The 27896-nt window shown below is 46.3% G+C and overlaps 1 protein-coding gene across 3 annotated transcripts in view; it reads left to right on the top strand.

Moving 5' to 3' along the window:
• Nucleotides 1–27896, top strand: part of luzp2 (leucine zipper protein 2) — a 206596-nt gene that overhangs the window by 156043 nt on the left and 22657 nt on the right. For 2 of the 3 annotated variants that reach the window (XM_078415490.1, XM_078415489.1), the window contains 4 exons: nucleotides 4249–4311; nucleotides 5315–5377; nucleotides 15896–15970; nucleotides 22578–22742. In XM_078415490.1, the coding sequence (XP_078271616.1) occupies nucleotides 4249–4311; nucleotides 5315–5377; nucleotides 15896–15970; nucleotides 22578–22742 (366 nt within the window). The remainder of the gene's footprint in view (nucleotides 1–4248; nucleotides 4312–5314; nucleotides 5378–15895; nucleotides 15971–22577; nucleotides 22743–27896) is intronic. The other variant, XM_078415491.1, reaches the window with a different exon arrangement.

The following is a 27896-nucleotide window of genomic DNA, read 5'->3' as shown; positions in this document are numbered from 1 at the left end:
AACATCTACCTTTAGTGAAGCAACAGAATTTACTAGAATTGTGTTCATTGCACCCACTTCAAACTAATGATCTCAGCTTTGCAGATGCAAATCAATCTCCACACTAAACTTTTCCTTTGGCATAAAGATGCAATAAGCATGATTTAAAGGTCTTTGAATGTCATTACTTTTTTTTAACTTTTCTCAGAAATTGATTGTGAAACCTTTAGTATATCCGGCAAATGATGTTGCATGTCCTTTTAACATTCATGTTGGAACATTTAAAGTCAATTTGCGGGTGATGAATTGCAAATGATCCTGAACCTTCTCATTTCATTGATTAAACTCTACCAAGTTTCCAATATTACAGAAAGAGTTTTAAGGCTCCATTTTATTGCCTTTCATAACGCAGACCAAGTTCACTTGTCCAAGAAAGAAAGATTCTGTGCTTGGGTGAAATGTGAATTAATTTGAGTGCAACTCTAGAAAAGTCCCAGAAAAAATGCGACAGTTTAGTTTAGGAAGGAATTGCAGACGCTGGTTTAAACCGAAGACAGACACAAAATTGCCGGAGTAACTCAGTGGGTCAGGTAGCCTCTGTGGATAGAAGGAATGGGTGACGTTTCGGGTCGAGCCCCTTCTTCAGACTGAGTCTAGGGAGAGGGAGATACAGGGATAAGGAAGTACAAGGTGTGAAAATGAGACAAAGGGGATGGAGATCAAGGAAAAATGGAGATCAAGGATCATCGTTAGCAAGGAGAAGGGAACAACAAGGCAAACAGAGATAAAATGTAATCGAGGACAGTCAGACTGGGAAGGGGAACTGGGAAGGGGGAGGGGATGGAGAGAGGGAGAAAGCATGAGTTACTTGAAGTTAGAGAAGTCAATATTCATACCGCTGGATTGTAAGCTGCTCATCTTGTCATGAAGGAATATCATCTCAAGGGTAGATTTGCTACTGGAACAAATGATGACATGCCAGAGTATGAACCAGCTTGATATTTCGACTGGAATTAAGCTTTTTGTTGCCATAGTGATATTGTCGTGACCACACATGCAAAACAGCAAATGCTGATGTGTGTTTGAAAACAGTGGGTGCAGAATAGCAGAGAGGCATCCTTGCCACCTCTCTGAATTCACATCAAAGTCCTCAACTTGCGATAGAGAGAACTATTGGGTCTGAAATTATCAAATATGACTTCATAGAAAATAACCATTGTCATTTCGTTGGGCAAAGAATGTTAATTTATTAATCATTCCAATAGATTGGCCCTTTGTGCATTAAAACTGAACTGTGTTCCTCTTTCACCACTCAAAGTGAATCAAAACGCTGATTTTTTAAAAATCTCACTGTATTAAATACATTTTCAGCATTGTTACAACTATATGATGCTGGATATGTGGTGGGTATATTAGGTTTTGGAGGTCATAGTTTTAAAGTGAGAGGGGACTGAGGGGCAACTTTTTCACTCAGAGGGTGGTGGGTGTGTGGAACGAGCTGCCACAGGAGGTAGTTGAGACAGGGACTAGAACAACAGACTTGACAAGCTGATCAGGAAGGCCAGCTCTGTCCTGGGTTGCCCCCTCGACTCAGTGCAGGCGGTGGGAGAGAGGATGATGATGGCAAAGATAACATCGCTGCTGGACAACGAATCCCACCCCCATGCAGGACACTGTCACTGCACTGAGTAGCTCCTTCAGTGACAGACTTCTCCATCCCAAGTGTGTGAAGGAGAGATATCGGAGGTCCTTCCTTCCCGCTGCTGTGAGACTGCACAACCAGCATTGCTCCCAGCAGACGAGTCAACAGACCAGTTAACAGTAACAGTAAAAAAAACACAGTAAATGATAACAATTATCCTTGTCTTTACTTTTATTTGTAATGAATGTCTCTTGCTATCCACTTTGCTGCTGTAACACTGCAAATTTCCCCGGTGTGGGACAAATAAAGGAAATTATTATTATTATTATTATTATTATTATTATTATTATTATTATTATTATTATTATTATTATTATTATTATTATTATTATTATTATTACCATTATTATTATTACTAATATTATTATTATTATTATTATTATTATTATTATTATTATTTTTATTATTATTATTATTATTATTATTATTATTATTACCAATATTATTATTATTATTATTACTAATATGATTATTATTATTATTATTATTATTATTATTATTATTATTATTATTATTATTATTATTATTATTATTATTATTATTATTATTATTATTATTATTATTATTATTATTATTATTACCATTATTATTATTATTATTACTATTATTATTATTATTATTATTATTATTATTATTATTATTATTATTATTATTATTATTATTATTACTTAAAGGATAATTGGACAGGTACATGGACAGGGAAGGTTTGGAGGGATATGGGCCAAACGTGGGCAGGTGGGGCTAGTGTCGATGGGGCATCTTGGTCGGTGTGGGCTGTTTCCCTGCTGTATAACTCTATGACCAACTAATTGAGAAGTTAAATTCATTTTTTAATGCCAGATCTAAAGGAGAACTATTCAGATTAGGGCGGCATGATAGCGCAGCTTTGCAGTCGCTGACTTACAGCGCCAGAGACCCGGGTTCGATCCCGACCACGGGTGCTGTCTGTACGGAGTTTGTACGTTCTCCCCGTGACCTGCGTGGGTTATCACTGAGATCTTCGGTTTCCTCCCACACTCCAAAGGTCTACAGGTGTGTAGGTTAATTGGGTTGGTATCAATGTAAAATTGTCCCTAGTGTGTACAGGATAGTGTTAATGTGTGGGAATTGCCGGTCAGCGTGGACTCGGTGGGCCGATGGGCCCTGTTTCCACACTGTGTCTCCGAACTAAACTAAAAATTGTAGGGTGCCATACTACAATGAAGAAAAGTCGGAGAAGGAGTTATAAGAGGTTGTGTACATTGACTATCATCAGACTGCAAGAACACTTTCAGAGTAATTAATTAGTCTATTACAATATAACATAAGATCATAAGTGATAGGAGCAGAGATAGGCCATTCGGCCCATCAAGTCTACTCCGCCATTCAATCATGGCTGATCTATCTCTCCCTCCTAACCCCATTCTCCTGCCTTCTCCCCATAACCCCTGACACCCGTACTAATCAAGAATTTCTCCATCTCTGCCTTAAAAATAGAAACATAGATATATAGAAAATAGGTGCAGGGGTAGGTGATGCGGGCCTTTGAGGCAGCACCACCATTCGATATGATCATGGCTGATCATCCAGAATCAGTACCCTGTTCCTGCTTTGTCCCCATATCCCTTGATTCCCTTACCCTTAAGAGCTAAATCTAACTCTCTCATTGACTTGGCCTCCACAGCCCTTCTGTGGCAATGAATTCCACAGATCAAGCCAAGTCAAGTTTATTTGTCACATACACATACACGATGTGCAGCGAAATGAAAGTGGCAATGCCTGCGGATTGTGCAAAAAAAAAAGAATTACAGTTAGAGCATATAAATTAAAGTTAATACAGAGAAGACAAAATTTAGTCCCTGGAGTTATAATAGTTAACAGTCCTGATGGCCTGTGGGAAGAATCTCCGTCTCATCCTCTCTGTTTTCACAGCGTGACAGCGGAGGCGTTTGCCTGACCGTAGCATCTGGAACAGTCCGTTGCTGGGGTGGCAGGGGTCCCCCATAATCTTGCTTGCTCTGGATCTGCACCTCCTGATGTATAGGTCCTGCAAGGGGACGAGTGTAGTTCCCATGGTGCGTTCTGCCGAACGCACTACTCTCTGCAGGGCCATCCTGTCCTGGGCAGAGCTGTTCCCAAACCAGACTGTGATGTTGCCGGACAGGATGCTCTCTACAGCCCCAGAGTAGAAGCAATGAAGGATCCTCAGAGACACTCTGAATTTCCTCAGCTGTCTAAGGTGGTAAAGACACTGCTTTGCCTTACTCACCAGTGCGGCAATGTGCGTTGCCCATGTCAGATCCTCTTTGATGTGGACTCCCAGGTATTTAAAACTGCTCACCCTGACCTCTGACTAAAGAAATTTAAACTAACTAACCCTAACTGCACCAAACAGAAACGAGAAAAAGGGCAGGCACACATTTTAAACCAAGAAATAAACTGAACGGAACAGCCGTGAAGTTCCTGACTCATCTGTAAAACGCGGGAATGATAACTTAACCTATGCAAAGTGATCATCAAATATTTATCCTACTTGCATGTTTTAATAATTTAACACATTTAAATAATGAAGTAATTCTCTCACACAGAATAAAAGTCTGAAAAACAAACTTCTCTCCGGGAACAAGCAGTGTGGCATTCATGCAGAGGAGGTATGTGTAATTTGTAATGTTTTCGTCGGCACTACTTGAATAGGCTAAATTGAATTGAATAAATTGAATTGAATTGAATGCATTTTATTAGCCACGTATGTATACATACAAGGAATTTGCCTTGATGCTCCGCTCGCAAGTAACAAACATGACATACAGTAAACATGTCGCGGGGCTTGGGTCGGCCCGCCGCGGACCTTTCACCGTCCGGCGCGGCCTGAAATAGGCCGTGGGATTTTCTCTGCCCGGCGGGGGCTTCAATGTCGGGAGCCCCGACCGCCCCGACGTGGCAACTCCAACAGCTTGACCGCGGGAGAAGACGACAGGGAAGAGAAAAGACATTCTGGCCTTCCATCACAGTGAGGAGGTGACTGTTTGGTTTATGATTGTATGTGTTATTGCATTTTTATAGATTATTCTTATTGGTCTTATTGTTGAACTGCGGGTAATTTTTCATTTCACTGCACATTTATGTGTATGTGACAAATAAATTGACTATTGACTATTGACTATTGAAACAATAAAACATTGAAACATTAATAGACATTGGACAATAGGTGCAGGAGTGGGCCATTCGGCCCTTTGGGCCAGCACCGCCATTCAATGTGATCATGGCTGATCATTCACAATCAGTAGCCCGTTCCTGCCTTCTCCCCATACCCCCTGACTCCGCTATCATTAAGAGCTCTATCTAGCTCTCTCTTGAAAGCATCCAGAGAATTGGCATCCACTGCCTTCTGAGGCAGAGAATTCCACAGATTTACAACTCTCTGAGTGAAAACGTTTTTCCTCATCTCCATTCTAAATGGCCTACCCCTTATTCTTAAGCTGTGGCCCCTGGTTCTGGACTCCCCCAACATTGGGAACATTAAGAATAAAACATTGTAGTTTAAACATGTGAATGAAATAAAATGCCAGAGCAAAAGGAGTCGGCAGACAAGGTATCTTTAGGCATTGAAATTAGTGCTGGTATTCTCCACACCTTCTTATCTTGCCTCCGCAGTCCAAGAGGATCCAGTCACAACTGAAGGAGCTACGCTATGGGAAGAAGGATTTGATTTTTAAGGTGAGACCGCAAATTGCTTAAGTCAAGCATAATGTACATCCGTTAATGTGTAACGCCACGATAAGACTATTAATCTTTTCACTTTTGAAAAAAGGCCCAGATTCCAATAGCATTTCCAAATAATGCAGGAGGATAAAAGCTTTCAAAATGGTAATACGACAATTGATCAGGGAGGTCGGCACGGTGGCGCGGCGGTAGAGTTGCTGCCTCACAGCGCCAGAGACCCGGGTTCGACCCCGACTATGGGTGCTGTCTGTACGGAGTTTGCACGTTCTCCCCGCGACAGTGTGGGATTTCTCCGGGTGCTCCAGTTTCCTCCCACACCCCAAAGACATGTAGGTTTGTAGGTTAATTGGCTTGGTAAAACTACAAATTGTCCCTAGAGTGTAGGATAGTGCTAATGTACGATGTGATCACTGGTCGGTGCGGACTCAGTGGGCTAAAGGGCCTGGTTGCGCGCTGTATCTCTAAACTAAACTAAACTAAACTAAATTAAACTAAATATAAGATAGACACAAAATGCTGGAGTAACTCAACGGGACAAGCAGCATCTCTGGAGAGAAGGTATGGGTGACGTTTCGGGTCGAGACCCTTCTTCAGTCCTTCTAACAAGAGATGCTGCTTGCCTTGCTGAGTTACTCCAGCATTTTGTGTCTATCTTATATTTAGTTTAATTTAGTTTAGTTTAGTTTAGTTTAGAGATACAGCGCGGAACCAGGCACTTTAGCATCGGCTATTCCTTCCTAAACTAAACATAACATTGGGAATACCAAAGTTCTGACCTTGGTTTCACAGTGAAGGACTGGAAGGGAAGAGTTCCAGCAATGGGTTTGTTTCCACATTGTCCATGCAGGTGGGCACGCCAGGCATAAAGAGGTGGGCACACCAGGCATAACGAGGACCTTTTATCTTAACCCAGCGCAGGTAATTGATTGGAAACACCTTCCAATCCTTCAGGAACATAAAAATAATTGGTCCTAGCTGCTACTGACACAAGGTCTGTATTCAAATGACTGAACTCACAACTGGTCCGGTGATAAATTTTATCCCAGTGGTTTGAAGAAAATAATAATTTCAATTCCTCCATTTTTATTGAAATGATATGTTAACAGATGTCACCAATTTTAGGCTAAATGAGAACAGAGTGATGCTATAGGCTGCAACGCAGTTTGAATCCATAAATCCAACCAATTATTAATGAATAATAGGAATAAAAGAGCTATACTGTACTACTATCTGCCTCATTGGTGACCCTCGGACTATCCTCGATCGGACTTTGCTGGCTTTACCTTGCACTAAACGTTATTCCCATATCATGTATCTGTACACTGTGGACGGCTCGATTGTAATCATGTGTTGCCTTTCCGCTGACTGGATAGCTCGCGACAAAACTTTTCACTGTACCTCGGTACACATGACGATAAACTGAACTGAACTGGAATGAACTGGGACTGATCTCTAAAGTCAGATGAATGCGTACGAGGAAAAGTTGGTAGAAGTTTAACCTTAAACCTGAGTGACTGACAGGTATAACTTATGTAGTAACAAGGAACTGCAAATGCCGGTTTACCAAAGAAAAACACAAAGTGTTGGAGTAACTTTTAAGGCGGAAATTGACATATTCCTGATTAGTAACGGTGTCAGGGGTTATGGGGAGAAGGCAGGAGAATGGGGTTAGGAGGGAGAGATAGATCAGCCATGATTGAATGGCGGAGTGGACTTGGTGGGCCGAATGGCCTAATTCTGCTTCTAGAACTTATGAGCTTATGAACTCAGTGGGCCAGGCAGCCACATGTGCAGGGAGGAACTGCAGATGCTGGTTTACACCAAAGAAAGACACAGAATGCTGGAGTAACTCAGCAGGACAGGCAGCATCTCTGGAGAGAAGGAGTGGGTGAAGACAACAAGTCTGGAGAACATGGACAGGTGACGTTTCAGGTCGGGACCCTTCTTCAGACTTGCAAATGCCTTTAAGGAATTTCACAAAGGGAAGGACAGATTATTATTTTGAAACTGGCCGAGAACATAGGGGATAATAAGGACAGGTGTAAACTGGCAATAAAGCAAATTTAGAACTTGTGTCAAGAACACAAGAAAAGATTTACTAAGAGAATGGAGAGCAATTAAGGGGAAAACTCACATAGATGAGAAAAAGTGAGCCAGAATGGGTGGGTGGGTGGGTGGATGGATGGATGGATGGATGGATAGATAGATAGATAGATAGATAGATAGATAGATAGAGCATTCAGACTGGTCGGAGAACTGGGATGGGGAGGGATGGAGAGAGGGGAAAGCAAGGGCTATTTGAAGTTAGAGAAGTTAATGTTCATACCGCTGGGGTGTAAGCTGCCCAAGCGAAATATGAGGTGCTGTTCCTCCAATTTGTGTTGGGCCTCACTCTGACAATGGAGGAGGCCCGGGACAGGATGATCAGTGTGGGAATGGGAGGAGGAGTTAAAGTGTTGAGCTACCGGGAGATCAGGCAGGTCTGGGCAGACTGAGCGCAGGTGTTCAGCGAAACGATCGGCGAGCCTACGCTTGGTCCAGCCGACGTACAGGAGTCCACACCTGGAACAACGCATACAGTCGATGAGGTTGGAGGAGGTGCAAGTGAACCTCTGCCTCACCTGAAAGGCCTGTCAGGGTGTAAACCAGCATCTGCAGTTCCTTCCCAAGCATGCTATTAATACCTGACATATTCCTTCTTTTAGGAATACGGACTAGAGTGTCAGTATTGCTCATCAACTAGAGGACACCAATCCCGCTAGACTTTCCTCCCTCTAACAGACTACGTCATGTAGTGTCGAGTAGCCAACTCCCACTAGTCTACCCTAGGTTCTTATATATGTCTTATTAATGATGTCCACATACCAATGCTAAAAAAAAAGCACTGTGAATAATGAATGGAATATTCTCATCCATCGCATAAAATAATAATAATTAAAAGATTAATTAATGCATTATTTGGATCCCCCAAGCCTGTCAATAATTCATGTTTATTTCCATGAGTTTGATCTCCTACAAGGGGAAGAAAACCAAATTGAATCAAGAGAGTTTTGTATTTAGTTTCATCGCTGTTGCCCCTGACACCGTCGCCAGTATGTGGGTAGATAACGTAGGAAGGAAGGAAGGCAAATTCAAAGCTGGGGTTTATGTCGTGAGGACTGGAATATAAAAACAGTGGTGTAATGCTGAGGCTCTGTAAGGCGCTGGTCAGGCCGCATTTGGAGTTCTGTGAGCAATTTTGGGTTCCATATCTGAGGAAGGGTGTACTGGCTCTGGAGAGGGTCCAGAGGAGGTTTACAAGAATGGTCCCAGGAATGACTGGGTTACTATATGATGAGCGTTTGACAGCACTGGGCCTGTACTCGCTGGAGGTTAGAAGGTTGAGGGGAGACCTCATTGAAACTAATGGAATAATGAAAGGCATCGATAGAGTGGATGTGGAAAGTATTTTCCACCGGTGGCCGAGACTAGGACCAGAGGTCACAGCCTCAGAATTAAAGGGCGCTCTTTTAGCAAACGGAGGTGAGGAGGAACTTCTTTAGTCAGAGTGTAGTTAATGTGTGGAACTCATGTGGAGGGCAAGTCAAGGCAGAGATAGGCACATTCTCGATTACAACAGATGTCAAGCATTATGGGGAGCAGGCAGGAAAATAAGATTAGAAGGCAGAGATCAGCCATGATTGAATGGCGGAGTGGACTCGATGGATCGAATGGCCTAATTGTGCTCCTTGAACTTGTGAACCTGTGAATGTGATATCAGGGGGGTATTGTTGTGAATGAGAGCAGACTAATCTATATGAAATTTAGAAATGCTCTACTATCTTATTTTTAAATTAAGCTGACAGTACCTTTAGAACGAAGATGAGGAGGAATTTCTTTAGACAGAGGGTGGTGAATCTGTGGAATTCATTACCACAGCCGACTGTGGGGGCCAAATCAGTCGATATTTTTAAGGCGTAGATTGACAGATTCTTGATTAGTACGTGGCGTGTCGGAGGTTAAGGGGGAGGCAGGAGAATGGGGTTGAGAGGGAGAGATAGATCAGCCATGATTGAATGGCGGAGTTGACTTGATGGGCCGAATGGTTTCATTCTGCACCTATGACATGAACATATGAACGTATAAGAAAGACATGAAGTGCTGGAGTAACTCAGCGGGTCAGGCAGCATCTCTGGAGAACATGGATAGGTGACGTTTCACAGAGTGCTGGAGTAACTCAGCGGGTCAGGCAGCATCTCTGGAGAACATGGATAGGTGATGTTTCGTGGTCAGGTCAGGCTGGAGTCCACTTAAGCGATGTCATCAGCTGAAAGTTAATGTTTATTATGAATTCATACAAAACGAGTCATTTAAAAATGTCTTCCTCTGCTGTCCATATCAGCTCAATTTCTTTGCTTCATATGTGAGGTTCACCAAATATGATGTTATCCCAGCAAATCAACTCAACTAACGGCAAGCATCAATGTAGAAACAAAGAACTGCAGGTGCTGGCTAATACACAAAAGGACATAAAGTGCTGGAGTAACTCAACAGGTCAGGCAGCATCTCTGGAGAACATGAATAGGTGATATTTCTGGTCAGGTGCTGCTGGGTGTTCCACTTGTGTAGCTCACAACCCAATGGTATGAACATTGAATTGTGGGTATCTGCTAACTAACACCATGCTCCCATCCTCCATGTCTCACCTGGGCTCCCACCTTCCCTTCTCCCTACTACTTTCCCCCCTCTAGCTTCACGATTCATAACTGCTCAATCCCATGTCACATCTCTGCTCTAATCTCTGGCCTTTGTTCCAACCATCTGCCTATCAGACATCCCCCTCACGTGTGTCCTGCCACCTATTACCTGCCACGCTTTGTCCTGCCTCTCCCCTCTTCCAGCTTTATTATCCCACGCCCTACAATCAGTCTGAAGAAGGATCCCGACCCGAAACGTCACCTATCCATGTTCTCCAGAGATGCTGCCTGACCCGCTGAGTTACTCCAGCACTCTGTGAAACGTCACCTATCCACGTTCTCCAGAGATGCTACCTGACCCGCTGAGTTACTCCAGCACTCTGTGAAACGTCACCTATCCATGTTCTCCAGAGGTGCTGCCTGACCCGCTGAGTTACTCCAGCACTCTGTGAAACGTCACCTATCCATGTTCTCCAGAGGTGCTGCCTGACCCGCTGAGTTACTCCAGCACTCTGTGAAACGTCACCTGTCCATGTTCTCCAGAGATGCTGCCTGACCCGCTGAGTTACTCCAGCACTCTGTGAAACGTCACCTATCCATGTTCTCCAGAGATGCTGCTTGACCCACTGAGTTACTCTAGCACTCTGTGAAACGTCACCTATCCATGTTCTCCACAGATGCTGCCTGACCTGCTGAGTTACTCCAGCACTCTGTGAAACGTCACCTATCCATGTTCTCCAGAGATGCTGCCTGACCCGCTGAGTTACACCAGCACTCTGTGTCTATCTCTTAACAACTGAATAGGCTCCTGTTCTCATTCCATATTCACATGTATAAATCAGGATACCTATTTGAATTAATATTTATTTAATGTCTACTTTGTCCTCTGTATATTGTGTTTGTTGAAGCTTAATATCGTGGCCTCTAATATGACTGGATGACTCCCTTGTGGTCTATTAATGTTAGCTATTATCTCAACAGCAAATGAACCACCAAGGGTGATTCTTAAAGGTTAAATTCTCGCAAACGTGATTTTTGAATAATGACTGAAAGTTTTTGTTTTCTCCGATATGGAGATTTTGCAATGTCAGCATGTTCGTCCGGACAGAGTATTACGCGTATGAGATTGAAGAATGTGTAGGAAGGAACTGCAGATGCTGGTTTGAACAGAAGATAGAATCAAAAGGCTGGAGTAACTCAGCAGGACAGGCAGCACATCTGGAGAGAAGGGATGGGTGACGTTTCAGGTCGAGACCCTTCTTCAGACTGAAAGTCGGGAGAACGGGAAACGAGAGATATAGAGAGATGTAGAACAAATGATTGGAAGATATGCAAAAAAATAACGTCGATAAAGGAATGATCCCAGGGATGAGTAGGTTAACCTATGATGAGCGTTTGTCGGCATTGGTCCTGTACTCGCTGGAGCTTAGAGGAATGAGGGGGGAATTCATTGAAACATACAGATTAGTGAAAGGCTTGGATCGACTGGATGTGGAGAAGATGTTTCCACTAGTGGGAGAGTCTAGGACCAGAGGTCACAGCCTCAGAATTAGATGTGCAGGTGTGTGGGTCAATTGGCCTCTGTAAAGTGCCCCGAGTGTGTAGAGAGTGATGAGAAAGTGGGATAACATAGAACTAGTGTGAACGGGTGATCGATGGACTCGGCGGACTGAAGGGCCCGTTTCCATGCTGTATCTCCAAACTAAACTATAAGGACAAAGACAGGAGCATGTACTGTCTACAATTTCCACTATCATTCTTTAGTCATATTTGAAAATGTACCAATATATTTTGGCACATTTCTACAATCTAAAGAAGGTTCTTAACCCGAAACGTCACCTATCCATGTCCTCCAGAGATGCTGCCTGACCCGCTGAGTTACCCCAGCACTCTGTGAAACGTCACCTATCCATGCCCTCCAGAGATGCTGCCTGACCCGCTGAGTTACTCCAGCACTCTGTGAAACGTCACCGATCCATTCTCTAGAGATGCTGCCTGACCCGCTGAGTTACTGCAGCACTCTGTGAAACGTCACCTATCCATGTTCCCCAGAGATGCTGCCTGACCCGCTGAGTTACTCCAGCACTCTGTGTCTTATTGTATACCAGCATTTGCAATTCTTTCTTTCTAAAATATTTCCATGCTGTATCAGGTGGCACAGCAGTAGAGCTGCTGCCTCACAGCGCTCGAGACGCCTGGTTCAATCCTGACTACGGGTGCTGTCTGTTCGGAGTTGGTACGTTCTCCCCGTGACCTGCATGGGTTTTCCTCCAAGTGCTCCGGTTTCTTCCCACACTCCAAAGACGTACAGGTTTGTATGCTAATTGGCTTGGTAGGATTGCAAACATTGTTCCGAGTGTGTGTGTGTGGGATAGTGTTAGTGCGCGGGGATCACTGGTCGGTGCGGACTCGGTGGGCCAAAGGGCCAGTTTCATCGCTGAATCTCTAAACTAAATTAAACTGAACGAAAAACAAAAACTGAAGCTTTCTTTGAGGTAAAGAATGAAGGTGTTAAATCAACAGCCAGCTCAGTTTGATGATTGTATCAATACATGACAAATAGCGAGAAACTAAAGGATCAATAAGGATGACAAGTTGAAGTCGGAGGATTGAAAAGCAGCTGGCTTTGCATTGCTTAGTCTATAAACACCAACCAATTTGCCTTTTCGTTATTCACTCGAAACAAATACTGCATGGCGTTGAAAAGGCTCCAGTCTTACATTCATAATCATCTGTTGTAGCAAGGAGCTGAAGCAGTAAACCGATTGATTTGCAGAGGTCTGAGACAACACAGGCACTCTGAGGAGAGTCTCGACCCGAAACATCACCCATTCCTTCTCTCCACGGATGCTGCCTGTCCCGCTGAGTTACTCCAGCTTTTTGTGTCTATCTTCGGTCTCAACCATCATCTGCAGTTCCTTCTTACACACTCGAGTGCCGCACACTGTATCATAAGATCATTACGGACCGGAGTAGAATTATGCCAATCATGGCTGATCTATCTCTCCCTCCTAACCCCATTCTCCTGCCTTCTCCCCATAACCTCTGACACCTGTACTCATCAAAACTCCACCTCTCTCTGCCTTAAATATATCCGCTGACTTGGCCTGCACAGCCGTCTGTGGCTAAGAATTTCACAGATTCACCACCCTCTGACTAAATAAATTCCTCCTCATCTCCTTCCTTTATTTCTGAGGCTGTGACCTCTGGTCCTGGACTCTCCCACTGGTGGAAACATCCTCTCCACGTCCACTCTATCCAAGCCTTTCACTATTCTGTACGTTTAAATGAGGTCCCCCCTCTCATTCTTCTAAACTCCAGCGAGTACAGGCCCAGTGCTGTCAAACGCTCATCGTATGTTAACCCACTCATTCCTGGGACCATTCTTTTAAACCTCTTCTGGACCCTCTCCAGAGCCAGCACGTCCCTCCTCAGATATGGGGCCCAAAACTACTCACGTTATTCCAAATGCGGCCTGACCATTTGTAATGCGGCATTACATCCCGACTCATGAAGGAGAGGGAGGTGGTTGGTGAATGAAGGTGGAGATTTGTGACTTGGTGAAATTTCAGAGTTGCAATTTTAAATCCAAGAAGCTTTAGGGTGCGTGTACTGCAGGGAAAATGCTTGGCACCCCTGCAAACAAGGCCAAGGGCACAAAGTGCAGTGAGTTTAGATTATTGTCACGTGAACCGAGGTACAGCGACAAGCCTTTATTGAGTGGTCAACCAGTGAGCGGAAAGACATTACACGATTACAAGCTGTTGGGTGTGGGAAGGAACTGCAGACGCTGGTTTACATCAAAGAGAGACACAAATTGCTGGAGTAACTCAGCGGGACAGGCAGCATCTCTGGAGAGAAGGAATGGGTGGCGTTTTGGGTCGAGGCCCTTCTTCGTACGGGTTAGGGATAAGGGAAGCGAGAGATATAGATGGTGATGTGGAGAGATAATGAACAATGAGTGAAAGATGTGCAAACAACGATGATAAATGAAACAGGCCGTTGATAGCTGGTTGTTGGGTGAGAACGAGAAGCTGGTGCGACTTGGGTGGGCGGGGTGGATAGAGAGAGAGGGAATAATAGACAATAGGCAATAGGTGCAGGAGGAGGCCATTCAGCCCTTCGAGCCAGCACCGCCATTCAATGTGATCATGGCTGATCATTCTCAATCAGTACCCCGTTCCTGCCTTCTCCCCATACCCCCTGACTCCGTTATCCTTAAGAGCTCTATCTAGCTCTCTCTTGAATACATTCAGAGAATTGGCCTCCACTGCCTTCTGTGGCAGAGAATTCCACAGATTCACAACTCTCTGACTGAAAAAGCTTTTCCTCATCTCAGTTCTAAATGGCCTACCCCTTATTCTTAAACTGTGGCCCCTTGTTCTGGACTCCCCCAACATTGGGAACATGTTTCCTGCCTCTAACGTGTCCAACCCCTTAATAATCTTATATGTTTCGATAAGATCCCCTCTCATCCATCTAAATTCCAGTGTATACAAACCTAGTTGCTCCAGTCTTTCAACATATGACAGTCCCGCCATTCTGGGCCCCACTAGGGCCCTGTACAACTGCAGAAGGACCTCTTTGCTCCTATACTCAACTCCCGTTGTTATGAAGGCCAACATTCCATTGGCTTTCTTCACTGCCTGCTGTACCTGCCGGGCCTACCTGAAGGTTCTATTACAAGTTGTTGGCTGGTCTCCCGTTGCTCAGACAACAACACCATTACACTCGGTAATGTCCTGCATTGGTCAGGCCTGCCAAATGCCAGGGCGCTCTAGCTCTCAATGGAGTTGTCCATCGTGGTGAAGATAATAATTTATTCGACGTGGAAGGATTTGGGAAAATATCAGCACAGCTGCGATTTCTAATTTAGCGAGGGTCTTCAAGATCATCCGAGATGGATGAACAATAATGAGCTTCAGCTGGCTTCTCACCTGTGGTTAATGTGCCATCGTGTGCAGATCTCATAACAGACCAATATATTCACACCAGAGTATGCAGCACCTTACATGGCTTGAGATTAAGGTCAGTCTATTGCTAGCTAATGGTTTATTAATATACCAAAGGCCAAGATAGAGTGTATCGATCGACAAGGAAAATGTAGATGGTGGACACAAAATGCTGGAGTAACTCAGCGGGTCAGGCAGCATCTCGGGAGAGAAGGAATGGGGGAGACCTGAAACGTCACCCATTCCTTCTCTCCCGAGATGTTGCCTGACCCGCTGAGTTACTCCAGCATTTTGTGTCCACCTATGATTTAAACCAGCATCTGCAGTTTTCTTCCTGCACAAGGAAAATGTAGATGCTAGTTCACCAAGGAAAGACGCAGATTGCCGGAGTAACTCAATGGGTCAGGCAGCATCCCTGGAGAGCATGGATAGGTGGCGTTTCAGATCGGGACCCTTCTTCAGACTGCAGAAGGGTCCCGTGCTTACGATCAAAGACCTTTCCACCAGCTGTGCAGGAGAAACATAGGAAAAATAGGTGTAGGAGTAGGCCATTCGGCCCTTCGAGGCCAGGCCCTTGGGCCCACCGGGTTCGCGCCGACCAGCGATCACGCCGTACACGCTGTAGGTTCTATCTTACACACTGGGGACAATTTACAGAAGCCAATTAAACTAGAAACCTGTACGTTTTTGGGATGTGGGGGGAAACCGGAGCACCCGGAGAAAACCCACGCAGGTCACGGGGAGAACGTACAAACTCCGTAGTCAGGATGGAAGCCGGGTCTCTGGCGCTGTGAGGCAGCAACTCTACCGCTGCGCCAATGCGTTGAACCTATTCCTTCTGTGGATTGTTGTATTGCTGACTGCATCTTTTCTTTCTCGTTCAGGCACAGCAACTGACCGATCTTGAACGCAAACTGCTGGCAGCTAAACAGGAATTGGAAAAGACAGAAGGTGATAAGGTGACAGGAACTTCATGAATGAGTGCACTGATTTTCCGCTCCGCTCTCTGAATCCTGTCAAACGTACTATTTCTATTAATGCACCCTGCAGCATCCTGCTTTTGCCACGAATCTCGGCCGCTGAGACCCAATGTCTGGAACATAGAACATCGAATATGAATGAATGAATGAATGAATGAATGAATGGATGAATACTTTATTGTCACATGTATTTATTCACAAAATGCTAGAGTAACTCAGCAGGTCAGGCAGCATCTGAGGAGAGAAGGAATGGGTGACGTTTCGGATCGAGACCCTTCTTCAGTCTGAAGAAGGGTCTCGACCCAAAACGTCACCCATTCCTTCTCTCCTCAGATGCTGCCTGACCTGCTGAGTTACTCCAGCATTTTGTGAATAAATACCTTCGATTTGTACCAGCATCTGCAGTTATTTTCTTACACAAATTGTCACATGTGATAAGCCACGGTGAAATTCTTTGCTTGCATTTCCCCAAGGTATGCAAATAGTTACCACATAAAGGGCACTGACAAAGTACCCCCGCACCAGGTCCCCCATTGTTCTCCCCCCTCCCTCAGGGTGGTCCCCTCCACGCCGGGTCTCCATTGTTCATTGTTCTCTCCCCCCTCCCTCAGGGCGGTCACCCAAACGCCGGGTCCTCCTTCGTTCCTTCGCCTAGCGGCGGCGTCCGCACTTCCGTGTGGCCCGTCCTCGTCCGTCGGTCAGCGCCATCATCGATCGCCGCACTGACCTCTCCACTAACGCCGCCGTGTCCTCACTGGATTCCTCCGTGGCGCCGACCCGGGCCAGGGCCGCGGGCCCCGCCGACCCAAGCCCCAGCCGCGGGCTCCACAGACCCAGGCCCCAGCCGCGGGCTCGACAGACCCAGGCCCCAGCCGCGGGCCCCACTGACCCAGGCCCCAGCCGCGGGCCCCACCGACCCAGGCCCCAGCCGCGGGCCCCGCCGACGCAGGCCCCAGCCGTGGGCCCCGCCGACCCAGGCCCCAGCCGCGGACCCCGCCGACCCAGGCCCCAGCCGCGGGCCCCTGCCAACCCAGGCCCCAGCCGCGGGCCCCGCCGACCCAGGCCCCAGCCGTGGGCCCCGCCGACCCAGGCCCCAGCCGCGGACCCCGCCGACCTAGGCCCCAGCCGCAGGCCCTGCCAACCCAGGCCCCAGCCGCGGACCCCGCCGACCTAGGCTCCAGCCGCAGGCCCTGCCAACCCAGGCCCCAGCCCCGGGCCCCGCAGACCCAGGCCCCAGCAGCGAGCTCCACACACTCGGGCCCCAGCCGCGGGCTCAAACATAGAACACAGATGATAGAACATCGAAAATAGAACATAAGCATCAAACCTAGGACATAAATCATAGAACATAGATAGAAACATAGAAACATAGAAAATAGGTGCAGGAGGAGGCTACTCGGCCCTTCGAGCCAGCACCGCCATTCATTGTGATCATGGCTGATTGTCCACAATCAGTAACCCGTGCCTGCCTTCTCCCCATATCCCTTGATTCCACCAGCCCCTAGAGCTCTATCTAACTCTTCGGTGAGAGAGATATGATAGAACATTGGACCTCGAACATAGAACATAGAACATAGAACATAGAACCCAGAACATGGTACAAAGAACATATATTACAGAACAGTACAGGAGCAGGCCCTTCGGCCCACTATGTCGGTGCTGAACATGATGCTGAGATGACCTTTTACCTGCCTGCACATCATCCATATCCCTCCATCCCCAGCATATCCATGTGCCTATCCAAAAGTATTGTATCGGCCTCCACCCTGGTAGCACGTTCCAGATTATCAAAAGAGTAGAAAAACAACAGTGGCTGATTAAGACAGTTAGACAGGGCGGGCACGGTGGCAGAGCTGTGGAGTTGCTGCCTCTCCTCAGCGCCAGAGCCAGGTTCGATCCTGACTATGGGTGCTGTCTGTATAGAGTTTGTACGTTCTCCCCGTGACTTACGTGGGGTTTTTCCGGGTGCTCCGGTTTCCTCCCACATTCCAAAGACTTACAGGTCTGTCGGCTAATTGGTTTAGTAAAATTGTAAATTGTCCCTAATGTGTGTAGGATTGTGTTAGTGCGCGGGGATCGCTGGTCGGCGCGGACTCGGTGGGTCAAAGGGCCTGTTTCCGCGTTGTATCTCTAAATTAAACTAAACTAAACAAAAAAAATTGGCTTGGTAAAATTGTAAATTGTCCCGAGTGTGTGTAGGATAGTGTGAGCGTGTGGGGATCGCTGGTCGGCGTGGACTGGGTGGGTTAAAGGGCCAGTTCCTGCACTGTATCTAAAACTAAATATAATGATATATATCAGACAGTCATGGCCTGTAGACTTTGAGCCATCCACAGTTGCTTCTAACTAGCCAATGTTTTGGAAGACAATCAGGTCATCCATTTTGGATAATCTAATGACCAAGATAACACTCTTGTTTTAATCTGGTTGGGGATCTAAGCCACCAGCTATGAAACAAAGAAACATAACACAACAACAAGAAATAATAGTGCTGAACATGCCCTTGTCGTCTGTGTTTGCTGTTATTTACTAATGGTGTAAAACAGCTCACGGCATTACACAGGTGTACTGTCAAATAGAATTTGACACTGAGACTCAAAAGGATATATATTAAGGCTTTTGATGAAAATGGTAAACTCCTAAAAGAAATGAAACCATCTTTCAAATGGTAATAGAAATGTATTTGAAATTATGAGAAGCTTAGGATTGGGTAGGCAGTCAGAACCTATTTCCGAGAATGGAAATATCAAATACCACAGGTCGTAGAAACGAGGAAATGAAGATGCTAGTTTGCAAAGGGAAGACATGATTGCTGGAGTAACCCAGCGGGTCGGGCAGCATCTCTGGAGAACATGGATAGGTGACGTTTCACAGAGTGCTGGAGTAACTCAGCGGGTCAGGCAGCATCCAAGGAGAACATGGAGAGGTGATATGATCTTTCTTCAGACTTCTACAGGACCATGGCTTTAGTGTGAGAGGGGCAAAGGTTAAAGGAGATGTGCAGGGCAAGTTTTTTTACACAGAGGGTGGTGGGTGCCTGGAACGCGCTGCCAGGGGGTGGTGGTGGAGGCAGATACGATAGTGGTGTTTAAAAGACTTTTGGATAGGCAGATGGATAGGCAGGGAAAGGATGGGGTCATGTATGACACAGACATCGTGGGCTGAATGGCCTGTTATTGTGCTGAACTGTTCTATGTTCTATGTTGTATGTTCAATGAGATTCAGGGATGTTCACGGATAGAACACTGATATGACTATGATATGATATGATATGATATGATATGATATGATATGATATGATATGATATGATATGATATGATTTAATATGGCCACCAGTTAAAGTCAGGACAAGGCGAATGGCGGTGCTGGTTTGAAGGGCAGAATGGCCTGCTCCTGCAACTATTTTCGATGTTTCTATGTTTCTGACTGAGATTCTCTCAGTCTAAAGAAGGGCCTCGATCTGAAACGTCACCTCCTCCTTAGTTCTTCCCCTCTTCTGAAATTCAGATGGCTTGATCTGAAAGGCGGCCATTGCCTTGTTGATGTGAGTGCCTGCAGCTGTGCCTTGAGTGTGAGGGTCATGGAGGTGAGCAAAGCTGAACCTAATGACATCTGACCCAATACGATACGATATGATACGATAGATCTTTATCCCAGGAGGGAAATTGATCTGCCAACAGTCATAAAACACAAGATACCTGAAACTTGAAATTAGGGAGTACTTGTACAGTTTGATAGCCACAGGGAAGAAGGATCTCCTGTGGCGTTCTGTGCTGCATCTTGGTGGGACCAGTCTGTTGCTGAAGGTGCTCCTCAGGTTGACCAGTGTGTCATGGAGGGGGTGAGCTGTATTGTCTAGGATGCTCCGCAGTTTGAGGAGCGCCCTCCCCTCCAAGACCCACCTCCCGTGAATCCAACTACGCTCCCCAGGACGGAGCCGGCCTTCCTGATGAGGCTGACTCATCTCCAGCGTATCTACGAAGAAGACATTAACATGAACCGGTTGGCAATTCATTGGGCAAATACTGGGAGAGGAACACTTTATTGATCTCAGGAGTAGATCACACATAAGAGGGGAACTGATCCTGCACCAGATCTCTGACGACTTGCACTGACAGTACTGAAGGTGGCCGCAACATGGTAGCGTTCGTGGCTGATAGACAATAGACAATAGGTGCAGGAGGAAGCCATTCGGCCCTTCGAGCCAGCACCGCCATTCAATGTGATCATGGCTGATCATTCACAATCAGTACCCCGTTCCTGCCTTCTCCCCATATCCACTGACTCCGCTATCCTTCTCTTGAATGCATTCAGAGAATTGGCCTCCACTGCCTTCTGAGGCAGAGAATTCCACAGATTCACAACTCTCTGACTGAAAAAGTTTTTCCCAGGGATAACACCACCCTGCTCATTCAAGGTCCTCATCTTTGATTGTAAACATTTGCGAACCAGACAGTTTAAATGACTGAAATTAAGCATATTCAGGTGGCGCGCTGTTGCAGCGGGTGGAGCTGCTGCTTCACCACGCCAGAGCCTGGTTCGCTCCTGACCTCAGCAGCTGTCTGTGTGGAGTTTGTACGTTCTCCCTGTGACTGCATGGGTTTTCTCCGGGCGCTCGGTTTCCTCCCACATTTCAAAGGCGTTCAGATTAGTGGGTGAATCGGCTTCTGTAAGTTGCCCACAAATTTGTGGGGAATGGGATAGCATGGAACTGGTATGAATGAGCAATCGACGGTCAGACACAAAGTGCTGGAGTATAACAGTATAACAGTATAACAGTATAACAGAGCTTTATTTGTCATTCGGTACCGAAGTACCGAACGAAACTACATAGCAGTCATAAAAAAAAAGAACACAAGACACATGACCCCAACACAAACGTCCATCACAGTGACTCCAAACACCCCCTCACTGTGATGGAGGCAACAAAACTTCCACTCTCTTCCCCACGCCCACGGACAGACAGCTCGTCCCCGACCGACCCGCACAGTCCCCGCAAGGGGATGGAAGTCCCCGCGGCCGAATCGCACCGGGCGCTGAAACGTCTCGCGGCCGAACCGGGCGATGAAAGGCCCCGCGACCAAGCCTTGCGCAGCTAAGTCCCGTGGCCAAGCCGCACCGGGCGATGATAAGTCCCGCGGCCGAGCAGCACCGGGCGATGTAAAGTCCTGAGATGCTGCCTGACCCGCTGAGTTCCTCCAGCACTTTGTTTCTATCATCGATATAGGCCAGCATCTGCAGTTCGTTCATATATATCATAGGATCTACGATTCAATGATACTTTATCGAAGGTATTTATTTCACAAAATGCTGGAGTAACTCAGCAGGTCAGGCAGCATCTCAGGAGAGAAGGAATGGGTGACGTTTCGGGACCCGAAACGTCACCCATTCCTTCTCTCCTGAGATGCTGCCTGACCTGCTGAGTTACTCCAGCATTTTGTGAAATAAATACCTTCGATTTGTACCAGCATCTGCAGTTATTTTCTTACAATGACACTTTATTGTCACCTGTACCAAAGGTACAGTGAAATGCTTTGTTTTACCAACAACCTAGCTGACTTCTCTTCGGCAGTCCACAAGTGTCACCTCATTTTGGCACCGACAAAGCTACAAAAGTTTAGCTTAGTTTAGTTTAGTTAAGTTTCGAGATACGGTGCGGAAACAGGCCCTTCGGTCCATCGAGTCCGTGCCGACCAGCGATCCCAGCACTGTATCACTATCCTACACACACTACGGACAATTTACATTAATACCAAACCAATTATCATACACACCTGCACGTCTTTGGAGTGTGGGAGGAAGCGGAAGATCTCAGAGAAAACCCATGCAGGTCGTGGGGAGAACGTACAAACTCCGTACGACAGCACCCGTAGTCGGGATTGAACTCGGGTCTCTGGCGCTGTAAACGCTGTATGGCAGCAACCCTATCGCTGCGTCACCGTGCCGCACGAATCTTCCACGAAAGGGTTCCATGGGCCGAAGGGCCTGTTTCAATGCTGCGTCTCTAAACTAAATGAATTAAACCACAGGAATTATTCTATATAAAAATGCAAACAAATGAACAAATAATTAAGTTGAATGAAGCTTGCTCTGTGCGGGCGGCTCGGTGGCACAGTGGTAGAGCTGCTGCCTCACAGCGCCAGAGACTCGGGTTCGATCCTGATCCAGGGGTGTTGTTTTTGCATTGTCCCCGTGACCTGCGTGGGTTTTCTCCAGGTGCTCCGGTACCTCCCATAATCCAAAGACGTACAGGTTTGTAGGTTGACTGGCTTGGTATGAATGTAAACAGTCCCCAGTGTGTGTAGGATAGTGTTAGTGCGGGGGTGATTGCTGGTAGATGGGCCGAAGGGCCTGTTTCCGCGCTGTATCTCTAAACTAAACTAAACTAAACATTGCCTTGTGCCTTGGTTGCATCCTGTGCTTTGCCCTGACCATTAATCCAATGGCTTCTGATTCGATGTGTTGGATGGAACAGCAGATGCTGGTTTAGACCGTAGACACAAAAAGCTGGAGTAACTCAGTGGGACAGGCAGCATCTCAATGGCGTGCGGGTATCTAATCCGTGTGTGATCTTCGTTGTCGCAGGAATCACAGCTGAAGGCTCTGAAGGAGGTGGCCCGTCTGTGTGTGTCGGGCGTCCTAAAGAACCAGTCTCCTTTCATGAGCATCGTCCCTCCTCGAAACACAGAGAATGGCATCTTACTAACCAAAAACACCTCTCGATTTCCCTCCTACCAGCCCGCCACGAAGGTACGTCCATGACTGTGTGTGAACCGAGCCACGGGTGACTTTAAACAAACGAAAAACTCCAACAGGGCGACACGGTGGCGCGGTGGTAGAGTCGCTGCCTCACAGCGCCAGAGACCCGGGTTCGATCCCGACTACGGGCGCCGTCTGTACGGAGTTTGTACGTTCTCCCCATGACCTGCGTGGGTTTTCTCCGAGATCTTCGGTTTCCTCCCACACTCCAAAGACGTACAGGTTTGTAGGTTAATGTAAATGTAAATAGTCCTTAGTGTGTGTAGGATAGTGTTAATATTCAGGGATTGCTGGTTGGTGCGGACCCGGTGGGCCGAAGGGCCTGTTTCCAGAGAATGGCATCTTACTAACCAAAAACACCTCTCGATTTACCTACTACCAGCCCGCCACGAAGGTACGTCCATGAAGGTACGGCCTGAATTCTCTGCCTCAGAAGGCAGTGGAGGCCAATTCTCTGAATGCATTCAAGATAGAGCTAGATAGAGCTCTTAAGGATAGTGGAGTCAGGGGGTATGGGGAGAAGGCAGGAACGGGGTACTGATTGAGAATGATCAGCCATGATCACATTGAATGGCGGTGCTGGCTCGAAGGGCCGAATGGCCTCCTCCTGCACCTATTGTCTATTGTCTATTGTCCACACTGTATCTCTAAACTAAACTAAACAAAACATAACATTTAAAAAAAAACATTTGGACAGGTGCATGGATAAGGTAGGTATAGAGAGGTGTGGGTCAAACGCAGGCAGGTGGGGCCAGTATATATGTTGCATGTTGGTCAATGTGGGCAAGTTGGGCTGAAGGGCCTGTCTCCCCCCACTAGGACTCTATGACCAGCAAAGGGAAATTGACAATTTTAAATCCATAATCAGCAGAGCTTTTAATTGAAGTTATTAGTGATATTGGGAATAACGTCAATTTGGATTTAGGTTTAGTTTACGGTTTATGTTTATTATTGTCACATGTACCGAGGAGAGCTTTTAGCCAGGGTCTGGGAGTCAAGAACCAGAGGACATAGATTTAAGGTGAGAGATGAAAGATTTCAGGTACCTGAGGTGTAACTTTTTCACTCAGAGGATGGTGGGTGTATGAAACGAGCTGCCAGAGGAAGTAGGTAGACACAAAATGCTGGAGTAACCCGAAACGTCTTGACCTGAAACGTCACCCATTCCTTCTCTCCAGAGACGCTGTCTGTCCCGCTGAGTTACTCCAGCATTTTGTGTCTACCTTCGATTGAAACAGCCAGAGTTTCCTGCCGGAGGAGGTAGTCGAGGCTGGGACTGTAATAGCATTTATAGCATTTGGATCGGCAGTCCAAACCGATCCAGACATACCATACAGAAATACAACCAAGTCAAACTCAAGCACAATAGGTAGAGCAAAGGGGAAGATACAGAGTGCAGGATATAGTTCTCAGCATTGTAGTGCATCAGTTCCAGAGACAAAGTCCAATGTTCGCAATGGGGTAGAGGTGAATCGGACAGTACCCTAGCTTGTGGAAGGACCGTTCAGAAGCCTGATAGCAGAGGGGAAGAAGCTATTCCTGAGTCTGGTGGTGCACGCTTTCTGGTGGTGTGGCAGAGTTATTCCAGCACTTTGTGTCTTTTTAGGTTTAGGTTTATTATTGTCACAGGTGCCGAGGTACAGTGAAAAGCTTTGTTTTACATGCTATCTAATCTGATCGTATAATACTATTGCGTAAAGATAGACACAAACTGCTGGAGTAACTCAGCGGGACAGGCAGCATCTCTGAAAGAATCCTTTTTCTCCAGAGATGCTGCCTGACCCGCTGAGTTACTCCAGCATTTTGTGTCTACCTTCGGTATAAACCAGCAACTGCGGTTCCTTCCCACACGTACTAGGCATAAACACAACCAAGTCAAACTCAAGTACAATGGGCAGAGCAAAGGGGAAGATACAGAGTGCAGAATATAGTTCTCAGCATTGTAGCGCAGCAGTTCCACAGATTTACGTGACAGAGCCACAAAGATTCCTTGACTTTGTGGACAAAACTATGCCTCGCCTTCCTTCCAAATACAGGATGAAAACATTTTAGGAAATGAGTCATTTGGTAAATTAAGTCATGTACTGACTGTGTCCTTCTGAGGGTGAGTGTGTCCTTCACTGAACCAAACTGACGCGCAATCCTGTCAAGGAAATTCCAATGTTAGCGATTAAATATGAGAGGGGGTTAATTAATCAACAGGTCAGTCGGGGAAGAGAGAACGGGGGAAGTAGATTCTCAAAGTGACCTGATATTGTGCCTGCCTGCAGCACAGCGTTTTAGTCATTTCTGGCCAGCTGTCTAGCCTGTCTTTCCATTCTGCAGAGGCTAACATGCGTAGTCACTGACAGAGGGTGGACGGGTTGTGACGTGCGGTTAATAAACTCGCGCTATAGACCCTGACTACGGGTGCTTTAGTTTAGTTTATTTTAGTTCAGTTTGGAGGTAGAGCGGGGAAACAGGCCCTTCGGCCCACCGAGTCTGCAATGGGGTAGAGGTGAATGGGACAGTACCCTGGCTTATGGAAGGACCGTTCAGAAGCCTGATAACAGAGAGGATGAAGCTGTTCCTGAGTCTGGTGGTGCGCGCTTTCAAGATTCTGTACCTTCTGCCGGACGGGAAATGCCAAATTTCCTCAGTCTCCTCAGGAAGTTGGTGCGTTCTTAGCTGTCTCATCAGTATGGTTGGTCCACGACAGATTTTTGGTAATATTAATATCAAGCAATTTGAAGATAGAATCATAGAGTGATACAATGGTCCAACTTGCCCACGCCGGCCAACATGTCCCAGCTACACGAGTCCCACCTGCCCGCATTAGGCCCATATCCCTCCAAACCTGTCCTATCCATATCCTTGTCTAACTGTTTCTTAAATGTTGGGATAGTCCCAGCCTCAACTACCTCCTCTGGCAGCTTGCTCCATACACCCACCACCCTTTGTGTGAAAAAGACACTCCTCAGATTCCTATTACAATTTTTCACCTTCACCTTAAACCTATGTCCTCTGGTCCTCGATTCCCCTACTCTGGGCAAGAGACTCTGTGCATCTAGCCGGTCTAAACCTCTCATGATTTTATACGCCTCAATAAGATCACCCCTCATCCTCCTGCGCTCCAAGCAATAGAAGGAATAGGAGTTCCACGTCATCACCATCGATGCTGATTGGGTCATGTACTCCACCATCTCCTTCATCTTGCTGAAATTATTGTCCTGAACTTTATACCTCCTCTATTTTATGTTTAAAGCCCAGCTGTTCATCCCCTCAGATACGAGGGTGACGTTCACAATTACCCTCGTACTGTACCCTAGGGTAGCACGGTGGCGTAGCGGTAGAGTTGCTGCCTTACAGCGCTTGCAGCACCGGGGACCCGGGTTCGATCCCGACTACGGGTGCTGTCTGTATGGGGTTTGTACAATACAATACAATACAATACAATATATCTTTATTGTCATTGTACAGAGGTACAACGAGATTGGGAATGCGCCTCCCATACGATGTAATAAATTAATTAGCTAGTCAGTATTAATTTAAACGACCCAATGAAACAAATTGTAACAGTTTTAAAACAGAATAAAGTGCAAGTAGATCTGAGCCGGTTCACTGTGCGATGTGACCATCCGGCTCAGCAGGACCGGTTCATAGCAGCCACGGCCCTGGGGATGAAGCTGTTCCTGAGTCTGGAGGTGCGGGCGTAGAAGGCCTTGTATCGTCTGCCCGTGGCCTGCGTGGGTTTTCTCCAAGATCTCCGGTTTCCTCCCACGCTCCAACGATGCACAGATCTGTCGGTTAACTGGCTTGGTGTACGTGCAAAATTGTCCCTGGCGTATGTAGGATAGCGTTAGTGTGCGGGGATCGCTGGTCGGCGCGGACCGGGTGGGCCGAAGGGCCTGTTTCCGCGCTGTATCTCTCTAAAAATAAATAAAGATTTATTGCCAATGTTTTCCTGTGTGCTGGGAGGCTGCCTGGATTTTCACTGCATCCTTGTGCTGGCCAAGATGTGCACTGAATCCATTTAGATTTCCTTCCTGCCAGAAATCTGATCACAAGACCAGAGAGGCAGTCTCGGAACCTAAAGCAAGGCACACAGTGAATAATCATTGGTGCCTTCCAGCTCTCAGCTGAAGCATCCGAGAATTTATACCAGCGTGCTCAGGGACAAAACCCTGCCGTTCCCTCTGAACGAAAAATATGACACTGAGCACTGAATCAGCCTTTGAGAACGATGGCATTAATTTCATTCTAATTTGCACATAATGTCATCACTGCGCCAATTTCCCCGATCAGAAACCTGGTCTCATTTTCACCGCACTTTGTTCTTATTGTCTCCCCGCTCTCATTGTGCATTCTGTAGAATACATTCGGTTTAGTACATTATTCTGCGGAATGTCATCACAGTGAAAATAATTGATGGAAGCCTCATTGCCTCTCTAAAAACAAAATAATTGTAGATTCCAATCTGATGTTGCTTTCTGCTTTCCAGAGAAACTAACATACTGGATGGTGAATCATTGGATTGCATGCATTGCTGGTTTTAATCCACTTTCATATTAATATCCAGGAATAAATATTGATTTCTCTAACTTTCCCCCTCTCTCTCTCTGTCTCTCGACCATCCTAGTTCCCCAACTTGTTTCACTGACTTCCTGATTAAAAAATATTACTGATTGTTTGCCTCGTTGTTTCTCTCCCCTCAGCTAACAATGAACCATTCTACATTTCCTTGATTCATCGTCCCCTCTCATCTGTGGTTTCACACCTTGCCCTTCCATATCTCTGTGTCTCCCTCTCCCCTGACTCTCAGCCTGAAGAAGGGTCTCGACCCGAAACGTCACCCATCCTTTTTCTCCAGAGTTGGTGCCTGTCCTCATCCTCCTAGTGAGACCGCACCTGCAGTACTGTGTGCAGTTTTGGTCTCCAAATTTGAGGAAGGATATTCTTGCTATTGAGGGCGTGCAGCGTAGGTTTACTAGGTTAATTCCCGGAATGGTGGGACTATCATATGTTGAAAGACTGGAGCAACTAGGCTTGTATACACTGGAATTTAGAAGGATGAGAGGAGATCTTATCGAAACGTATAAGATTATTAAGGGGTTGGACACGTTAGAGGCAGGAAACATGTTCCCAATGTTGGGGGAGTCCAGAACA

This window comes from Rhinoraja longicauda, chromosome 18 (assembly GCF_053455715.1).
Source record: "Rhinoraja longicauda isolate Sanriku21f chromosome 18, sRhiLon1.1, whole genome shotgun sequence".
Classification (NCBI taxonomy): Eukaryota; Metazoa; Chordata; class Chondrichthyes; order Rajiformes; family Arhynchobatidae; genus Rhinoraja; species Rhinoraja longicauda.
The sequence above is the reverse complement of the archived record's forward strand: the minus strand, read 5'-3'. Positions and strand labels throughout refer to the sequence as shown.